A 14,692-nucleotide genomic window follows, 5' to 3' on the forward strand; every position below is an offset into this window, starting at 1 on the left:
GGTTTTCTTGGCAAAGATTCTAGAGTGGCTTGCCATTTCCTTCTCCAGTTTTATGCAGGCAGGGATTAAACAACTTGCCCAGGGTCAAACAGATAGTAAGTGTCTGGTCAGATTTGTACTCTGGCCTGGTGCACTATCCTCTGTACCACCTAGTTGTCCCAAAAGAGTCTCTAGTCAATTGAATTTTTATAAATGGGGAAACAAAGACCCCAAAATGGGAGCTACCTGAAGTTATACAATGGACTGATGAATCAAGGATGAGAAATCCGGGCTCTTGACTTTGATTTGGATTCTTTAAAAAGTATTCCTTTTTAAGAAAAAATTAATCAACATTTAAGCTAGCATTATGATAAATTATGTTTTCTTGGAATTGTATGGTACACGTGACTTTCATATGCTTTATCTATTCTATGTCTATGGTTACATGAATATTTTACTAACTGGGATGGTATGGAGGCAGAAGAGAAACTAGGAAACAGTCTTTTGTTCAGTTGTTTCAATCATGCCTAACTCTTCAAGACCAGCAAAGATACTGGAGTGGTTTGCCATTTTTTCCCCTCCAGCTCATTTTACAAATGAGGAAACGGAAGCAAATAGAATTAAATGATTTGCTCAAGGTCATATGTGAATATCTGAGATCAAATTTGAACTCAGGTCTTCCTGACTCTCCACCTAGCTGTCTGAATAGGCTATAGTGTATATGTATAAATAAACATATAGATGTAATCTGTATATATATCTATACCCACATACAGTTATTTGTAGGTCTCTCTCCATATATGTGTGTGTGTGTGTGTGTGTGTGTGTGTATATGTATTATTTCAATTATATTTAGCTCAAACTTGGCTACTGGTCTTGCTGACCCTCTTAAGGACTAGAAAATAATAATTTGTGGTTTATAAACAGTGTTTCTAAAATGCTTCCCAATTGTTAGATATACTAAGCCCTTCTTCAGATCGTTTTGAATTGATGGGGGGAGGGGAACCTGTAGTTTCATGAGCATAAGGATCTTCCAGAAAGGAAATTCTCCTGATCAATGTACATCAAATGCCTGCTTTGCACCTTGGGATCTCTGAGAGCTGCCCTTAGCTTTAAGAAGTTAAATATCTGCCAGTTTGGATCAGAGGTAGGCTGGATTCTAGGGACTGACTCAAGGTTGCTTCTACCTATTACACAGACTGTCTCTTTGTATACACTTTTCAATTAACTCTTAATAATGTATATGCTCAAAAGAAATAAGCTCTCTGAGGGCTTTAACTGTTCAATTTTTTGTCCTTGTACCACTATCAACTAGCAGAGAGTTGGCTTTAATCATAATCCTTGGATTAAAATGATAATAATTGAAACACTCCTCCCATAAATTTAGTTACTCTATTAATTCCTTCAGGATTACATATAAAATCCTCTAGTTTCCAAGGTCCTTTATAATCTGGCTCCTTCTTACCTTCCCAATCTTCTTATATATGGTATATTCTCCTCCCTCCACCCCATACTCTGTAATCCAGTAACATTGGCTTCCTTGCTGCTTTTCACATAAAATACTCCATTTCTCAGCTTTGGGCATTTTCACTGGCTGTCCCCCATACCTGGAATTCTCTCCCTCTTCATCTCTGTCTCCTACCCTCTTGTAGCTTTCTTTAAATTCCAGCTAAGATTTCACCTTTTACAAAAGGCCTTTTCCAATCCCTCCTAATGCTAGTGCCTCTTTACTGTTGAGGATTTGTATATCTTTCCTCCATAAAACTGAAATACTTGAAAACAAAGATAATTTTTTTTGACTATTTAAAAATGCATGCTTATTTACTGACATTTCTTTCTGAAGATAGTGCACTATCTAGGGTAAAGAAGGTTGAAAGTCACATCAAAGCTCTTCTGAATGATGACTAATTACAAATTAGTGTAATCTAAATTAATGAGATTTTATTGTACTTTGTGATAATTGGGCATACTGCCCACTTTAAGAGAATAAATTCTATGGTGATCTAAATGTTCAAAAATTAGGAGATAATCTAAAAATTTTGCTCTGAAGACTCTTATTTATTAAAGAACCCACTGCCAAATTCCTTTGGATAATAGGCTTCCTTGGTGTATTATAAACTGGAATAAATTTATAAAAATTTAATTTATGCACAATTTGCAGGAATATATATATATATATATTTTATATATTATATATATATTATACCAAGATGAACTCATGAATACATACATGAATTCACAAGGTGAAAAACTGGAAGACTCATATTAGAGATAATCTTCTAGGTCCAACCCTCTCCTTTGCAAATGAGAAAACTGAGACCCAACTATCATATCCAAGTCAAAAGTGTAGTAACTGACAGAGTTCAGCTTTACAGTGGAAGTATTACACTTCAGTGCACACCAAAGACCTTCAAAGTTAGAAATAGATTTGCCCAACCCATCCCAGTCCAAGAGATTTCAATTCCTAGATAACTCTACATGGATTAGAGAATGAGAAGGGAGAGGGGTAGCTATTTCAATTTAACTGCTTTAAAAAAGTCCAGGTACCAACTCACAAACAGTAATGGAAGACAGGGAGAAATTTCATTCTCTCAGAAGGGTCCCTCACACAGACACAGACATAAAAACTCAAACTTATACACCTTACTGGCTGGGGCATATATGGTCTATTTCTCAGGAGTCCCCAAACAGCTAGCCTCGCTGGGATGCCCGAACACTGAGGGAAAAGGGTGTGTTCCTGGTGGAGACTTTCTGGTATAATAGATAGGCTCCTGGCAGATTCTGGTTCTGACACTGCTGTTTTGTACATCTTTGAAGCTGTATTCAAATCAAAGATTCCACTGTAAGAATTAATGCCTGCGCAGACATAGCAGAAACTCCTCTAAGCCTCAACTCTTCTAATTTATCAAAAACCAACCCATTGGAAAGTCACATCCCAGAAAGCAGAATTCCTCAAAGCCTATAAATTGTAATTTAAAAAGCCTTTTTAGTTTCAGCATTGATAGAAGTAACTCCCAGTTTTAATTCCAGTCCTTCTGAGTGCAACTAGGAAAGAATTCTTTAATCGGAATTTTTAATCACCTTTCCTGGCACAAACCCTTAGCCAGGCACAAACCTTCAAAGAGAGAGAGCCTGACTTTGGAATAGGTTTAAAGTTCTCTGATTTGTTTAGCCCCTGTAGGCTTACTAGAAATGGGGCCTGAATGTCTGTGTGAGATGGCTCTTAAATAAGAAGGTACCAGACAAACCCAGACATCCCTTTTAGAGAAAGTTCTAAGATGGAGAAGGAAGAGATGGTTGAGGGTTCAATTTTCCCTTCTGTCCCTTATCTCCATAGGTCCCCTGCTGAAAACAGGGCCTGAGGAGATCACAGAAAGTTGGGACTCCTGGGTTCCAAGCCAGGTTTGGGCCTGGGACCCTTCTTTTCTAGAAGTCCTTTCTTGCCCCTGTCCCTGTTCTTCATCTGTCAGCATAGTTGGAGCCAACGTGCCCAGCTTTAGTCAGAGTGAAGAGAAGAGAGAACCTCAGAGACAAGACTTACCAGTGGTTGTCCAGCCCCAGAGACCGCTCCAGCTCCAGTCCCAGTTCCTGTCCCAGCCCCAGCTCCGGCTCCTGCTCCAGGTCCGGGTCCGGCTCCAACTCCAGCCCCAGCTCCTGCACTTACTCCGTTGGCTGGGTAATGCACCAGCAGATTGTAGCCCGAATACACTGATTCTTTGTACATCCCGATGCTGCTGCTGCTGTCCTGGGCCTTGAGGCCTGGGAAACCAGAGGCTTTAAGACACACTGCCCCTGTGGAAAGTGTTCAGGGGGAAGGGGGGAAGAAGGGGATATTTCTGCCTTTTCTTAAAATATAAAATTTTTTAAAAGAATCGGCCACATGAGTTTCTGGGGTGGATGGAGTCAGAAGCATTGAGAGAAGGGCACAGTCAGGGATAAAGTATTTGTCTTGCGGACCTTAACAAAATCACCCAACTCCAAAGCCTTGAATCCCCAAGTTATGGCTCATCACCAATTCCCTCCCTAGCCAGCTATCCGGTCCCCAACTTTCTCCCCCAGAGGCACCTCAGCGTTTCAGTCACCTGGGGTGGAGATTGGGGGTAGTGGGTCTGTTTATTCTTAAGAAAGGTCAGTGGACAGGAAATGACTCAGTGGGGGGGGGTGCCCCGAGGACTGAAAGCCCGCCTCCAACAGTCCCCCATCTAAGCGTCTCTGACGACTCTTCACTTTGATTTGGGGGAGAGGCTCTTCTACATCCCTCCCGTGGTCCCCGCCCCCTCCCGGAGCCCCGATGTGCTGCTGCTGCTGCTGATGGTGGCAGTAAGTTGCAAGTCGGGGGTGGGCCCGAACGGTCCCCATACCCACCTTCTTCCAAAGCATCCGGGAGTTTGTCCTGGTACAGCCTCTGGGAGTTCTGAGCTCTCCGGTGCGCCTGAGAGAGAGCAGGGGCAGAGAGTGGGGGGGACAGTCACCGAAAGGTACGGGGGAGAAGATACAGATACAGGGAGGAAGGCACAGAGAGAGGGAAGGAGGCAGAGACAAACACACTGATACATGGGGAGGAGAAAGGCATCCAGAGCCACCGACATCGAGGGAGGCAGGAGAGGGAGGGGGCAGGGAGGGAGGGAGCACCGTGCCGGGCAGACACAGCGGCCCGGGGCGGGCGGGGGGACCCCCGGGAGGAGGGAGAAGCCCCCGGCGCTCCCGGCCCCTCCGCAGCCCCCCGCCCGCCTCACCTCGGTCTGGCCCGGGCCGCTCCCGGCTTGGCCGCCACCACCCGCTCCTTCGGACTCGTTGACCAGCGAGGACTTGAGGTCGGCCAGGTCGCGCTCCGGGAAGCCGCCCTGGGGCATCTTCTCCTCCTGCTCGCCCTCATCCTTGAAGGCGAGCATCTCGTCCGTGGCGCCCAGGTCGTCCCCGCCGCCGCCGCCTCCACCCAGCTGGGGCATGGTCCGGCCGCGGGCGCGGGGTTCTGGCTCCCCGCTCCCTCCGCTCGGGGTCACTTTCCGCTCCGGACTGCCCGGGGATAACTTCTGGGGCGCCCTCGGGGCCTGCGGGGGGCAGTGAGGAGCTGCTCACTCCGCGCCTCTGCCCCGGGGGGGGGGGGCTGAGAACGACCCGTGTGCAGCCTGTGCCCGCGCCCGGCTCCCCCGGGGCTGGGGGAGGGGAGGGGGGCTGGGGCGACCGGAGGCTGGAGGTGCGGCGGCAGCTGGAGGCGCGGGAGGCTCGGAGTGCGACCGAGCTCCGGAGAGCCCGCAGCTCCAGACATCAAAGGCGCCGCCGCTGAGTGACAGGCGGGGCGGGGCGCCGGGGGCGGGGCCAGGGGCCCGGGCACCCTGCTCCGAGAAGGTGGAGGGGAGGAACGGCCTTAAAGGGCCAGCGCTCCCGGAGAGGCAGGGAAGGGGGTGTGTGTGCGCTTCTGTGTGTGTCTGTCTGTCTCTGTGTGTCTGTGTCTATGTCTCTGTGTCTGTGTGTTTCTGTGTCTGTGTATGTAGTGTTGCTGGGAAGGGAAGGAGTCGTTGGAGGCGCACTCAGTCCTGAGTACCCCCTTTTTCTTCCACAGATTCGGGGAGTGTTCCCCACCCTCAGGGTCACTAGGTCGGGAGGATGGAAGGAGATGAGGGGGAACACTGTGCCTTGATGAGAGATTGGAAAGAAGCGGGGGACGGGGGTGGGATGGGGGAAGAGAGGGAAAGGCAGTGACTTCTAGAGCCTGGGAGTTTGGTTTGTGAAAGGGGGCTTGACGGTCGTGTGTGTGTTTGTGTGTGTGTGTGTGTGTGTGTGTGTGTGTGTGTGTGTGTGTGTGTATGTCTGTGTGTGTGTGTGTGTCTGTGTGTGTGTGTGTGTGTGTGTGTGTGTGTCTGTGTCTGTGTCTTTAGCATCCTTGGGATCTGGAAGACAAGTACCCCCAGTCGGCCAGGCTCAGCGCGGGGGGCGGGGGCGAGCACAGGGACGCCGCCTGCGTGTAACGGTTTAAGACTCAGGCTCCCGAAGTCACGGGCCTTCTCTAGACCTCTGTGGGGTCTGGGGTGCCCGGGGAGGGTCCCGGCTCCCCGCCCAGCCTCCGCCCCGTGCCCGCTGCGCTCCGGCTCCCCCCCCACAGACGGTGCTCGGGTCTCCGAGCTGCCCCCCCACCCAGAACGTGGGAATAAGCACCACCGCGGCACGTTTCTCTCCGGCTCCCCGTACCACCCGTATCCGCCAGGATACACACCGCGCCTCACATCCCCGGGTTCTCGAGGCGCTGGAGGGGACGACAGGGTTCCTAGAGCAGCGCTTGCTGGACCGCCTGATGCCCCAGCACTTTAGCGCTCCGGGACCGTAATCATCTGTGACTGTGTGTGTCTGTGTGTGCGTGAGTGTGTGTGAGTGTGTACGTGTGAGTGACCTTGTGTCGGTGCCTAGGGCCTGAGCTCGTGGGAGCTGCCGCACTGCTAGCTGGGGAAAAGCTGGGCAGAGATTTAGCGCCCGCCAGAACAGAGATAAAACCCTGGCTGAGAGAGGGGAAACCTGTTGTAATCTCGCCAGGGGAAACAAAGAGGCTCATTAATGCGGAGACTCCGGGTAGCCTTTGATGTCTGCTGCCTTGCCGTCACTCATCCGTCCATTTGCATTAAACCTTCATAAAAGCTTAGTCCCAGCTTCCTTCGCCCGGGGCGAGTGAGGAGCAAAGTATAGGTTTCTATTTAAAGAAACCCGCCAACGCCGGGGCGTGGGCTTAGGGGCCGGGTTTGCTCCCCTCAGCCTTCCCATAGCTCTGGGTGATCCATGCCTGGGCAGTGACCCTGGACCTCCCCCAGCCTGGGACCGGACACAGACCTGTGACGCAGATCCCGGCCTTTGAAAGGAAAGAATGAAAGCCTAACAAGTCTGAGCATCTTTTGCCGGCCCGTTGTCTCAGCTTAACAACCAGGGCTCAAACCGAGGAGAAGAGGATGACAGAGGAAAGGGGATCTAGGAAGATGCTTCCTTCTCCGCTTATACATCATCAAAAATAAAAAGAAACATCAGAGTCCCGGGAAAAGTATCCCTGGAGGCGACTTCCTATAGCTCTGGGACCCATTTTTCCCAGATAGAAAACCGAAGGGGTGGGTGTATGGGTGTCTAAGAGCCCCGGGAGGGGTGTGTGGAGGTGGGACCTGTGGGGAGATCTGCGGTGTGCAGAATACTGTTGCCTCTGAAGGTCTGGGTCTCTAGGACTCAATCTCTTCTTAAAAAACGGGGCATGTAAACCTGAAGTATACACCATTTTAAGTTGTAATTTGGAAACTGTGGTGTGTGGGACAATCACCACATGTGGTAACAGTCCTTCACTAGATCTCAGTTTCCAAAGACCTCTTCTCATGTCTTGTAGTATAGAAAGAAGTTGGTTCTACTACACTTCACAAACTTCGATTATGATCCCAATGACTAAGTGGTTCTCTGAAAGAAGTTGATCTGAAGCCCGAATGAGTCTTGATATCAGTAGACCATTAGGTAACAAATGCTTTAGTCTTGGCAAACTGTGAAATAATAACTACCAAAAAATGAGGGAGTTAAACTGAACGACCTCTAAAGTACCCTCCAGCTCTTCAGACTCATGTTTCTATTATTATTTTTTTTAGGAATGTTAATTCTTCTCTTTGAAATAGGGGTGAGTTAGATGGAGCAGTTACAATTTGTATTCTTTGTGTCTATAGCTACAAGAGATTCATTTCCATTTTCTACTGCTCCTGTTAGAAAAACTCCTTCAACCTGCCTCCATAAAATCTGTCTTTTTATTTTAAATGCACGTTCTGTCTCCAATATAGAGAGATCCCTTGCATGGTTTGACTGTGGAAAGGGAGTATCCATCATGGGAATCAAATCTAGTTGCTGGACTCTGTTTCACAGTTAGAAGCACTAGTCTAAACCGGAAAAGGCCAACGCCTCCCTCCCCCAGCCCCAGGGCACCCCTCTCCATTTGTTCTGGCCTCAGATCAAAGAGGCCTGAGAAAGATTTGGTCCCTAGGCATTTACCCAGAACCCCTCCCTTTCAGGTTCAGTTCCCTGGAGTCAGAGGTGCTGACTACATGTGCTAAAGGGAAATGGAGTATCTGTGAGGGATAACTAGGCATCCAGATAGTAACCCAGGGTCCGAAGTTTGGAAGGAGGCAGGATGGAATTGGAGTCTAGGGAAGAGCTGATCCTGAAGGTTCTGCTCCATTCAATTCTGGCCCCAGAACCTGAGAAGAGAGTGTGAAGCTGGCTGGGGAAGGTTTCCAGAGGTAAGAGCTAGAGTCTGGCCTTTCTTGGCTCTACAATCCCCAACCTAGTGCCCCAAGCAGTTGGAAATTTGTACTGAGAAGAGAGCTGCTCTTTTGCTAGTTCCATACTATCTTTCCTGTTGCCAGGGTTCCAGGGCAGAAAGATGGACACTTGGCTTCCCTGCTCCAAGCACAGGGCTGTAAGGAGTTCCCATGATCCTTCTAGATAAAGCTGGATTGGAGTAAAGTGGAAGTGGGAGACATGTCCTGTCACATTTCACCTTTCCCTCTTTTCAGGATCCTAGAACCTTGGAATCCAGATGTTGTATGCATCCTTTCACAGATATCCATGAAGACAACTGCTTTGGTGGATCTTCTGCTGAAGCTAACAGCTGAGTTGCGGGTGGGGTAGAGGACGTACTTGGACTTAAAGGTTAAGCTTTAGAAACCTCTCCTGGGTCAACAGAAAGGGTTTCCTGATCTCCTGGGAGAGACACCAGGGTTGGCAAGTCATATACTTTAACCTCCTTCCCCAGCCATCTCTGTCTCTTCCAGTTTTATCATTTTACTGAGGAGAAAATGGGAGATGATGAAGCCAAACATTTTCTTGTAAGACCAAAACCTAGCATGAAGGGACTCCTCTTCCATTAGGGTCCTCTAAGCTTTCCTCAGACAACAAATAAATCCTCACTGCAGATTACTGCATCTGGGAAACAAAGCAGACTCTAGGACCTATTGGAATTTTGCCCTTATTTCTTTTCAGTGTATTTAACAAATATTTATTGCTGAATTTTAAAATCCCACATTGCCCCAGAGCTAAAAAAAAAATATTCTTTACTATGTAGGAAGAAGGCAGAATATGAGCTCTACCCATCCTTTCTTCAAGCTCTCCAAAAAAAAGCTCAGTAAAAGTCCAACAGGACTTTAGTGAATATGGGAAGGCCAACTGGGAGTGTTGTTTGGAGATGATTTTGTATATAGAAAAAAACCTTTTAGTTAAACTAGGAGATGTGTAGGAGCACTTATTTGATGTTGGCAGACTTATTGGGGGTGGATAGAGGGGAAGGAAGAGAAGGGAAACTCTGTGTGTCTTTGACTGTGTGGAAAGCCATGAATTCCCTAGTCATCACCACCTAATCCCAAGGAAGGGTCATAATAAATTTGTTTCACCCTTTCAGGGTTTCTATAATAAGAATTTAATTAAATATCTTAACCCTTTGGAAGGATTGAGGGGGTGGGGGAGGAGAGCCTGGATTTAAGGAGCCATGCTAGTAGGTAGGACCCTGGGTTTAGAATATGAAGGACTGGAATTTAAATCTTACATTAGATACTAGTTGTGTGACCCTAGGTAAAGATTCTGAGCCTCTGTTTCTTTATCTGCAAAGTAAGGTAGAGGAGTAATATTCCATGGCTTCTAAAATTTTTCCAGCTCTACATTTATGATCCAGTAAATTCAACCCCATGAGCCATAGCACTGAGGAAGACAGCATGTGTGCAACTCTGGACAAGACTGTGGGGCAATTAGAAGACTGGTCAGGACCTAGATAGTAACATCCAGAGAGACAAGACATACATAACCAAGAGAATGATAGTAGTAACCTCACAGAGGCAGGTAGTGTGGTGTAATGACAAAAAATACTTGCTAACTGGAAAACTTTGGGCAAGTCATTTAAAATATTAATCACCTCAGTTTCTTCTCTTTGAAATGGGAATAATAATTTGTTCCATCTCCCTCAGAGGCTTCTTAGGAGGATCGAGTATATGCATGAAAAGTTTTGGAAACACTGTTCAGTCTTCTATTTTTATCAGCATGGGTGGGGGTGGTGTTCCCTGGAAACTCTTTCATAAACAGATGGATAACTCTTTATAATTTATGATTTTAGGAACTTGCCTAGGGACACCAAGAGGTTAAGTGACTTGTCTATGGTCACTCATCGGGTATATATTAGAATCAAGATTTGAACCCCTAGGCTTTCTGGTTTCTTCCAAGTCCAGATGTCAATTAGAAACCATAATGTAATAAGTAAATATAAATTATTATTACTATAGAATAGAACAGCTAACAAGTATCCTGATACAAGCAGAATAAGGGAATGATCTGAGCTAGGTCAATGAGGGAGAACTTCTTGAAAATAGTGGGTTTTAAAGAAGGGGAAGGAAGAAGCATTAGCTCCCAACTTGTTCCTCTCTCTCTCCATGTACAGAGAACTTTGACACTTTCTCAAGTTTTGAAATTGTATTTTTTTAAATGTTTTATTAATGTCTTTTTTAAAAGGTCATCATAATTTCCCTCATTCTCCTTTCCCTTTTCTCTTTCAGAGAAAATTTCACATAAAAATAGTATTTTTAAAGACTATAAATGTTTAAGAGAAAAAAATCAGCAAAAACTGATTAATATAAAAATTATATAATGTGGAACATTTTTGCATCTCCCACCTCAACAAAAGGTTGGGATATGAATGTCTTCTTTTACCTCTTATTTCAATTCATGCTTGTTCAGCATGATTTTGCAGAGTTCAGTTTTGATTTGTATGTGTATAACTCTTACCCTTCACAATGTAGTTATTATATATGCTGTTTTACTGATTCTGTTTATTTCATTCTGTGTCAGTTCAAGTGAATCTTTCCATGCTTCTCTGTATTCACCACTTCTCATAGCAACTATTATATTGAAATTGTCCTCTACCTGCTTTTTTTTAGTTTTTTGCAAACCTTAAATCATTATATAAATATAAATTATTACTATAAATTACATTCATCTAGACTTTAAGTTTTGCAAAGCTTATTACATACATTCTTTAATTTGATCCTCATGACAGCTCTGTTAGATAAGTCATAAAATGATAATTATAGTTCCACTGGCCAGCTCATAGGTTTTTGAAAAGAAGTGTTTTTTTTTAATTCCTCGTATAATCTTTCTAAGGTTTACTTCTTACAGGAAACCTTTCCATATTCATTGCTGCAATTTCCTCCTTGTCAAATTATCCTGTAAATACTCATCAACATTTATGTTATCTCCTCTCTTAAGTCCCTCTCCACCCCCCCTCCCCCACTACCACTGCAACAATAATGTAGGCTGAGGGATTGTTTTTCAATTTATGTTTGTATCCCCCAGACCTAGCACTATATTTGATTCTAGTAGGTGTTTAAGATTGCTTGTTGATTTGGATTGAATTGTAAACCTAATGTCTATAAAGATAAGCCCTTTTTCCTATTCTTTATAATAGAGCTAGTGGTGTAAGTAGTGTAGCATAATGGAAAGAATGATGAATTTGTGGTCCTAAGATCTGTGTTTGACTGTCAGACAGTTCCTTACTATCTGAGTGACCTTGGACTAGTCACATCACCTCTGTGAACCTCGGTTACCTCATCTGGAAAATAAAGGGATTACACTAGATCGGGGTTTTTGTTTTATTTTTTTAAAACCATGGTCTTATAGAATTCAGAGAGGTTATGAATTCCTTAAAAATATTTGGACAACTGCATTTCAATATAATTGGTTTCTTTTTGTAATCATGTACATTTTATTTTATGCATTTAAAAATTCCAGAAAGGGGTCTATAGGCTATATCTAGGCTGTCAAAGGGGTTCATGATGCAAGAAAGGCTAAGAAGTCTAGGACTATACACTGTCTAAGGTCCCTTCTAGATTTGTTATAATGATCCTATGAGACTAAAGTCAACCTCCCCTAATTTCTCCTCCTATGCTCTTCCCATTGCATCACATTGCTTCGGAATTAAAGTACCTTTTGAAGATAAGTCTGGAGCACAAATCCCTACATCATACTTAGCAAGAGAAGGGGAACTTCTTTAGGAAGTCCTGTTCTTTTAATGAGATACTTTTATCTTTATGAAAATTACTGGAGACTGTACTCTCTTGCCATGAGCAGGTTGGTGAGTGAGAGCAGGGTATGTGGTGCTATAGTCCTTCATATCTTTCCCAAGATTTATTTTCTTCTAAAGTTCTTGTACCTATTAGAGCTGGAAGAGGAGAGCATAGGTTGATTGTGGATAAAAGTTACTTCATAGAACTTCCTTAACATTTTCATTTAATCATGGCTAGAGCTGAAAATATAAACTTCCTTTGCTTTTCTTTCAAGTTCTTTTCAAATGAAAGGATGAGGCTAACTCTTTGACCTCTTCTAACAAGAGGATCCTTGAAATGCATGGAGTCCAGAGTGCTGGGAGGCCCACCAGATGGGCTTGGTAAATTACAGCTTGCTGAGTGAGGCAGGATCTCTAAATCCCCCCCCCGGTGTTTTTCTCTACAGACCTCTGGACTCTTCCAACTTCCAAGTTGTCTGGGACCTGTGCCTTTTGGGTCCCAGAGTCAAAATTTTCATTTTCAGATCAAATGTATAGAAAAAATAAGAGGAAAGAATCCTTATGCAAAAGATAAGTACATTATAGTTTGATAAAAGAAACTTAGATTCATTGTTAAATATTGCTGTAGGGTTTATTGGAGGGAGTTCTTTTTTTTGAAGAGTTTTGTTGTCTCCCCAATTAGAATGTAAGCCTCTTGAAGGCAGAAAATGTTCCAATTTTGTTTTTGTATCCCCTTGGCCTCCTTCCCCACCCCCAACCTCAAAAATTTCTTTTTAATCGTCCTTTTTTTGTCTTCCTTTGTCTCTGACGAAGGCATAGAATTTCTTTTTGACAATAAAAACCTTTCTTTTGTGCTGTTGATACTTCTCCCTCCTGTCTTTTCTGAAACTTGCTTCATTATTTTCTTATCTACTGACTTTGTCAAACACCTACAAATATGGGGAGATCATCCTCTCCCTCACTCATAAAAAAAGCCTTTACTTGATCTTAGCTTTCACTCAACCTATCATCCCAAATCCCTTTTCTCTTTTACAATACAGTTTCTAGAAAAAATTGTCTCTATTTCCCCCTCAATTTCATCACTTTGTTCACTTCCTTGTCTGTGGCAATCTGTCTTCCCACTCACCACTGACTAAAACTACTCCTTTCAAGGTTATCAGTGATACAGTTGCTAAATTCAATGATCTTTTCTTAGTCCTCATCCTCCTTGACATCTCTTCAGCTCAGAACACTTTTGACCACTCTCTTCTCACTTCTCTTAACCTTCCTGACTTGGCTTTCTCTTTCTCTTCACCCCTGATCTGTCTACTTCTCAATCTTCTTTATTGAATCTCCCTCCTTCTCCTGCTTATTCCATGATCATTTCACCCAAGGTTCTATCATGGACCTCTTCTCTTCTTTCTACTACCTCTCTTGGTGATCTCAATTCCTGAAGATTCTATTATTATCTCTTTATAGATAACTTCCACCTCTATATATCCAGTCCTATTCTATCTTCTGAACCCTACTTCCATGTTACCAACTGCCTGCTAGGCATTTCTATTGTCTATACTAAAAGATATCTCAAATATAGCATCTCCAAATGGGACTCATATTTTTTATCCCCACCCATCCTACTTCAAAACTTCCCCATTTCTGTTGAGAATACTACCATTCCTTCAGTCACCTTGATTAGAAATTTTGATTGTTATCTCACCCTTAACCATATTCAATCAGTTAACCAAATCTTCTCAACTCTACCTCCACATTGTTTATCTATTCCCTTATTCCTGTTCACATGGCATCTACCCTATTTTAAGTCTTCATTACCCTTGGTTTGGGCTATTGCTATTGTTTCTTTTTTTGTTTGTTTTGGATTTGGGTTTTTGCAAGGCAATGGGCTTAAGTGACTTACCCAAGGTCACACAGATAATTATTAAGTGTTTGGGGTCAGATTTGAACTCAGGTCCTCCTGACTCCAGGATCAGTGCTCTATCCACTGTGTTACCTAGCTGACCCCTATAGTTTCTTAATTAATCTCTCCACCTCCAGGCTCTGCCCTTTCAAATCTATCTTCCATACTGCTATCAAAATGATATTCCTAATTCTTTGTCATATGAGATGACTGGGCGGGGGAAGGATCCAAGTAAATGTAAGTGATGTAAAATCAAAATATGTCAATATAAATTAGCTTTTAAATGATGTTCCTGAAACAAAGAACTGACCATATTACACTCAGCGATTTCCTATTGCCTTTAGCATAAAATCCAAAACCTTTGCCTTTTAACTCAAAGTCATTTTCAATGTTTTCCTATCCTTCCAGTTATGCTATTTCCTTATTTTAAAATATAAATGGAATAAAAGAGAACAAAATGCCAAAAAACAGTATAGGTCATGATAGTGTATAGGAGCTCAAAGAAAGAAGAAAGCAGTATATTGTTTTTGAGCATTTGTTTCAGTCATGTCCAACTATTTTTTTTTAAGATTTTTCAAGGCAATGGGGTTAAGTGGCTTGCCCAAGGCCACAAGGCTAGGTAATTATTAAGTGTCTGAGACTGCATTTGAACCCAGGTACTCCTGACTCCAAGGCCAGTGCTCTATCTACTGTGTCACCTAGCCACCCCCATGTCCAGCTATTCTTGACCCCAATAGGTTTTTCTTCGCAAAAATACTGGAGTGGTTTGC

At 43.9% G+C, this 14,692-nt stretch overlaps 1 protein-coding gene across 5 annotated transcripts in view; it reads right to left on the reverse strand.

Moving 5' to 3' along the window:
- The window catches only part of TCF7 (transcription factor 7), a 124,436-nt gene extending 119,264 nt beyond the window's left edge, over nt 1-5,172 (reverse strand). For 2 of the 5 annotated variants that reach the window (XM_074213559.1, XM_074213556.1), the window contains exons 1-3: nt 4,716-5,171; nt 4,345-4,411; nt 3,521-3,738 (exon numbers count right to left, since the gene is read on the reverse strand). In XM_074213559.1, the coding sequence (XP_074069660.1) occupies nt 3,521-3,738; nt 4,345-4,411; nt 4,716-4,928 (498 nt within the window). In that variant the 5' untranslated portion in view covers nt 4,929-5,171. Of the gene's footprint in view, nt 1-3,520; nt 3,772-4,344; nt 4,412-4,715 lie in introns of all 5 variants that reach the window. The other 3 variants (XM_074213557.1, XM_074213555.1, XM_074213558.1) reach the window with 3 other exon arrangements.
- Nucleotides 5,173-14,692: the final 9,520 nt, after the last annotated feature.

Source organism: Macrotis lagotis, chromosome 1, assembly GCF_037893015.1.
Source record: "Macrotis lagotis isolate mMagLag1 chromosome 1, bilby.v1.9.chrom.fasta, whole genome shotgun sequence".
NCBI classification, from domain to species: Eukaryota; Metazoa; Chordata; class Mammalia; order Peramelemorphia; family Peramelidae; genus Macrotis; species Macrotis lagotis.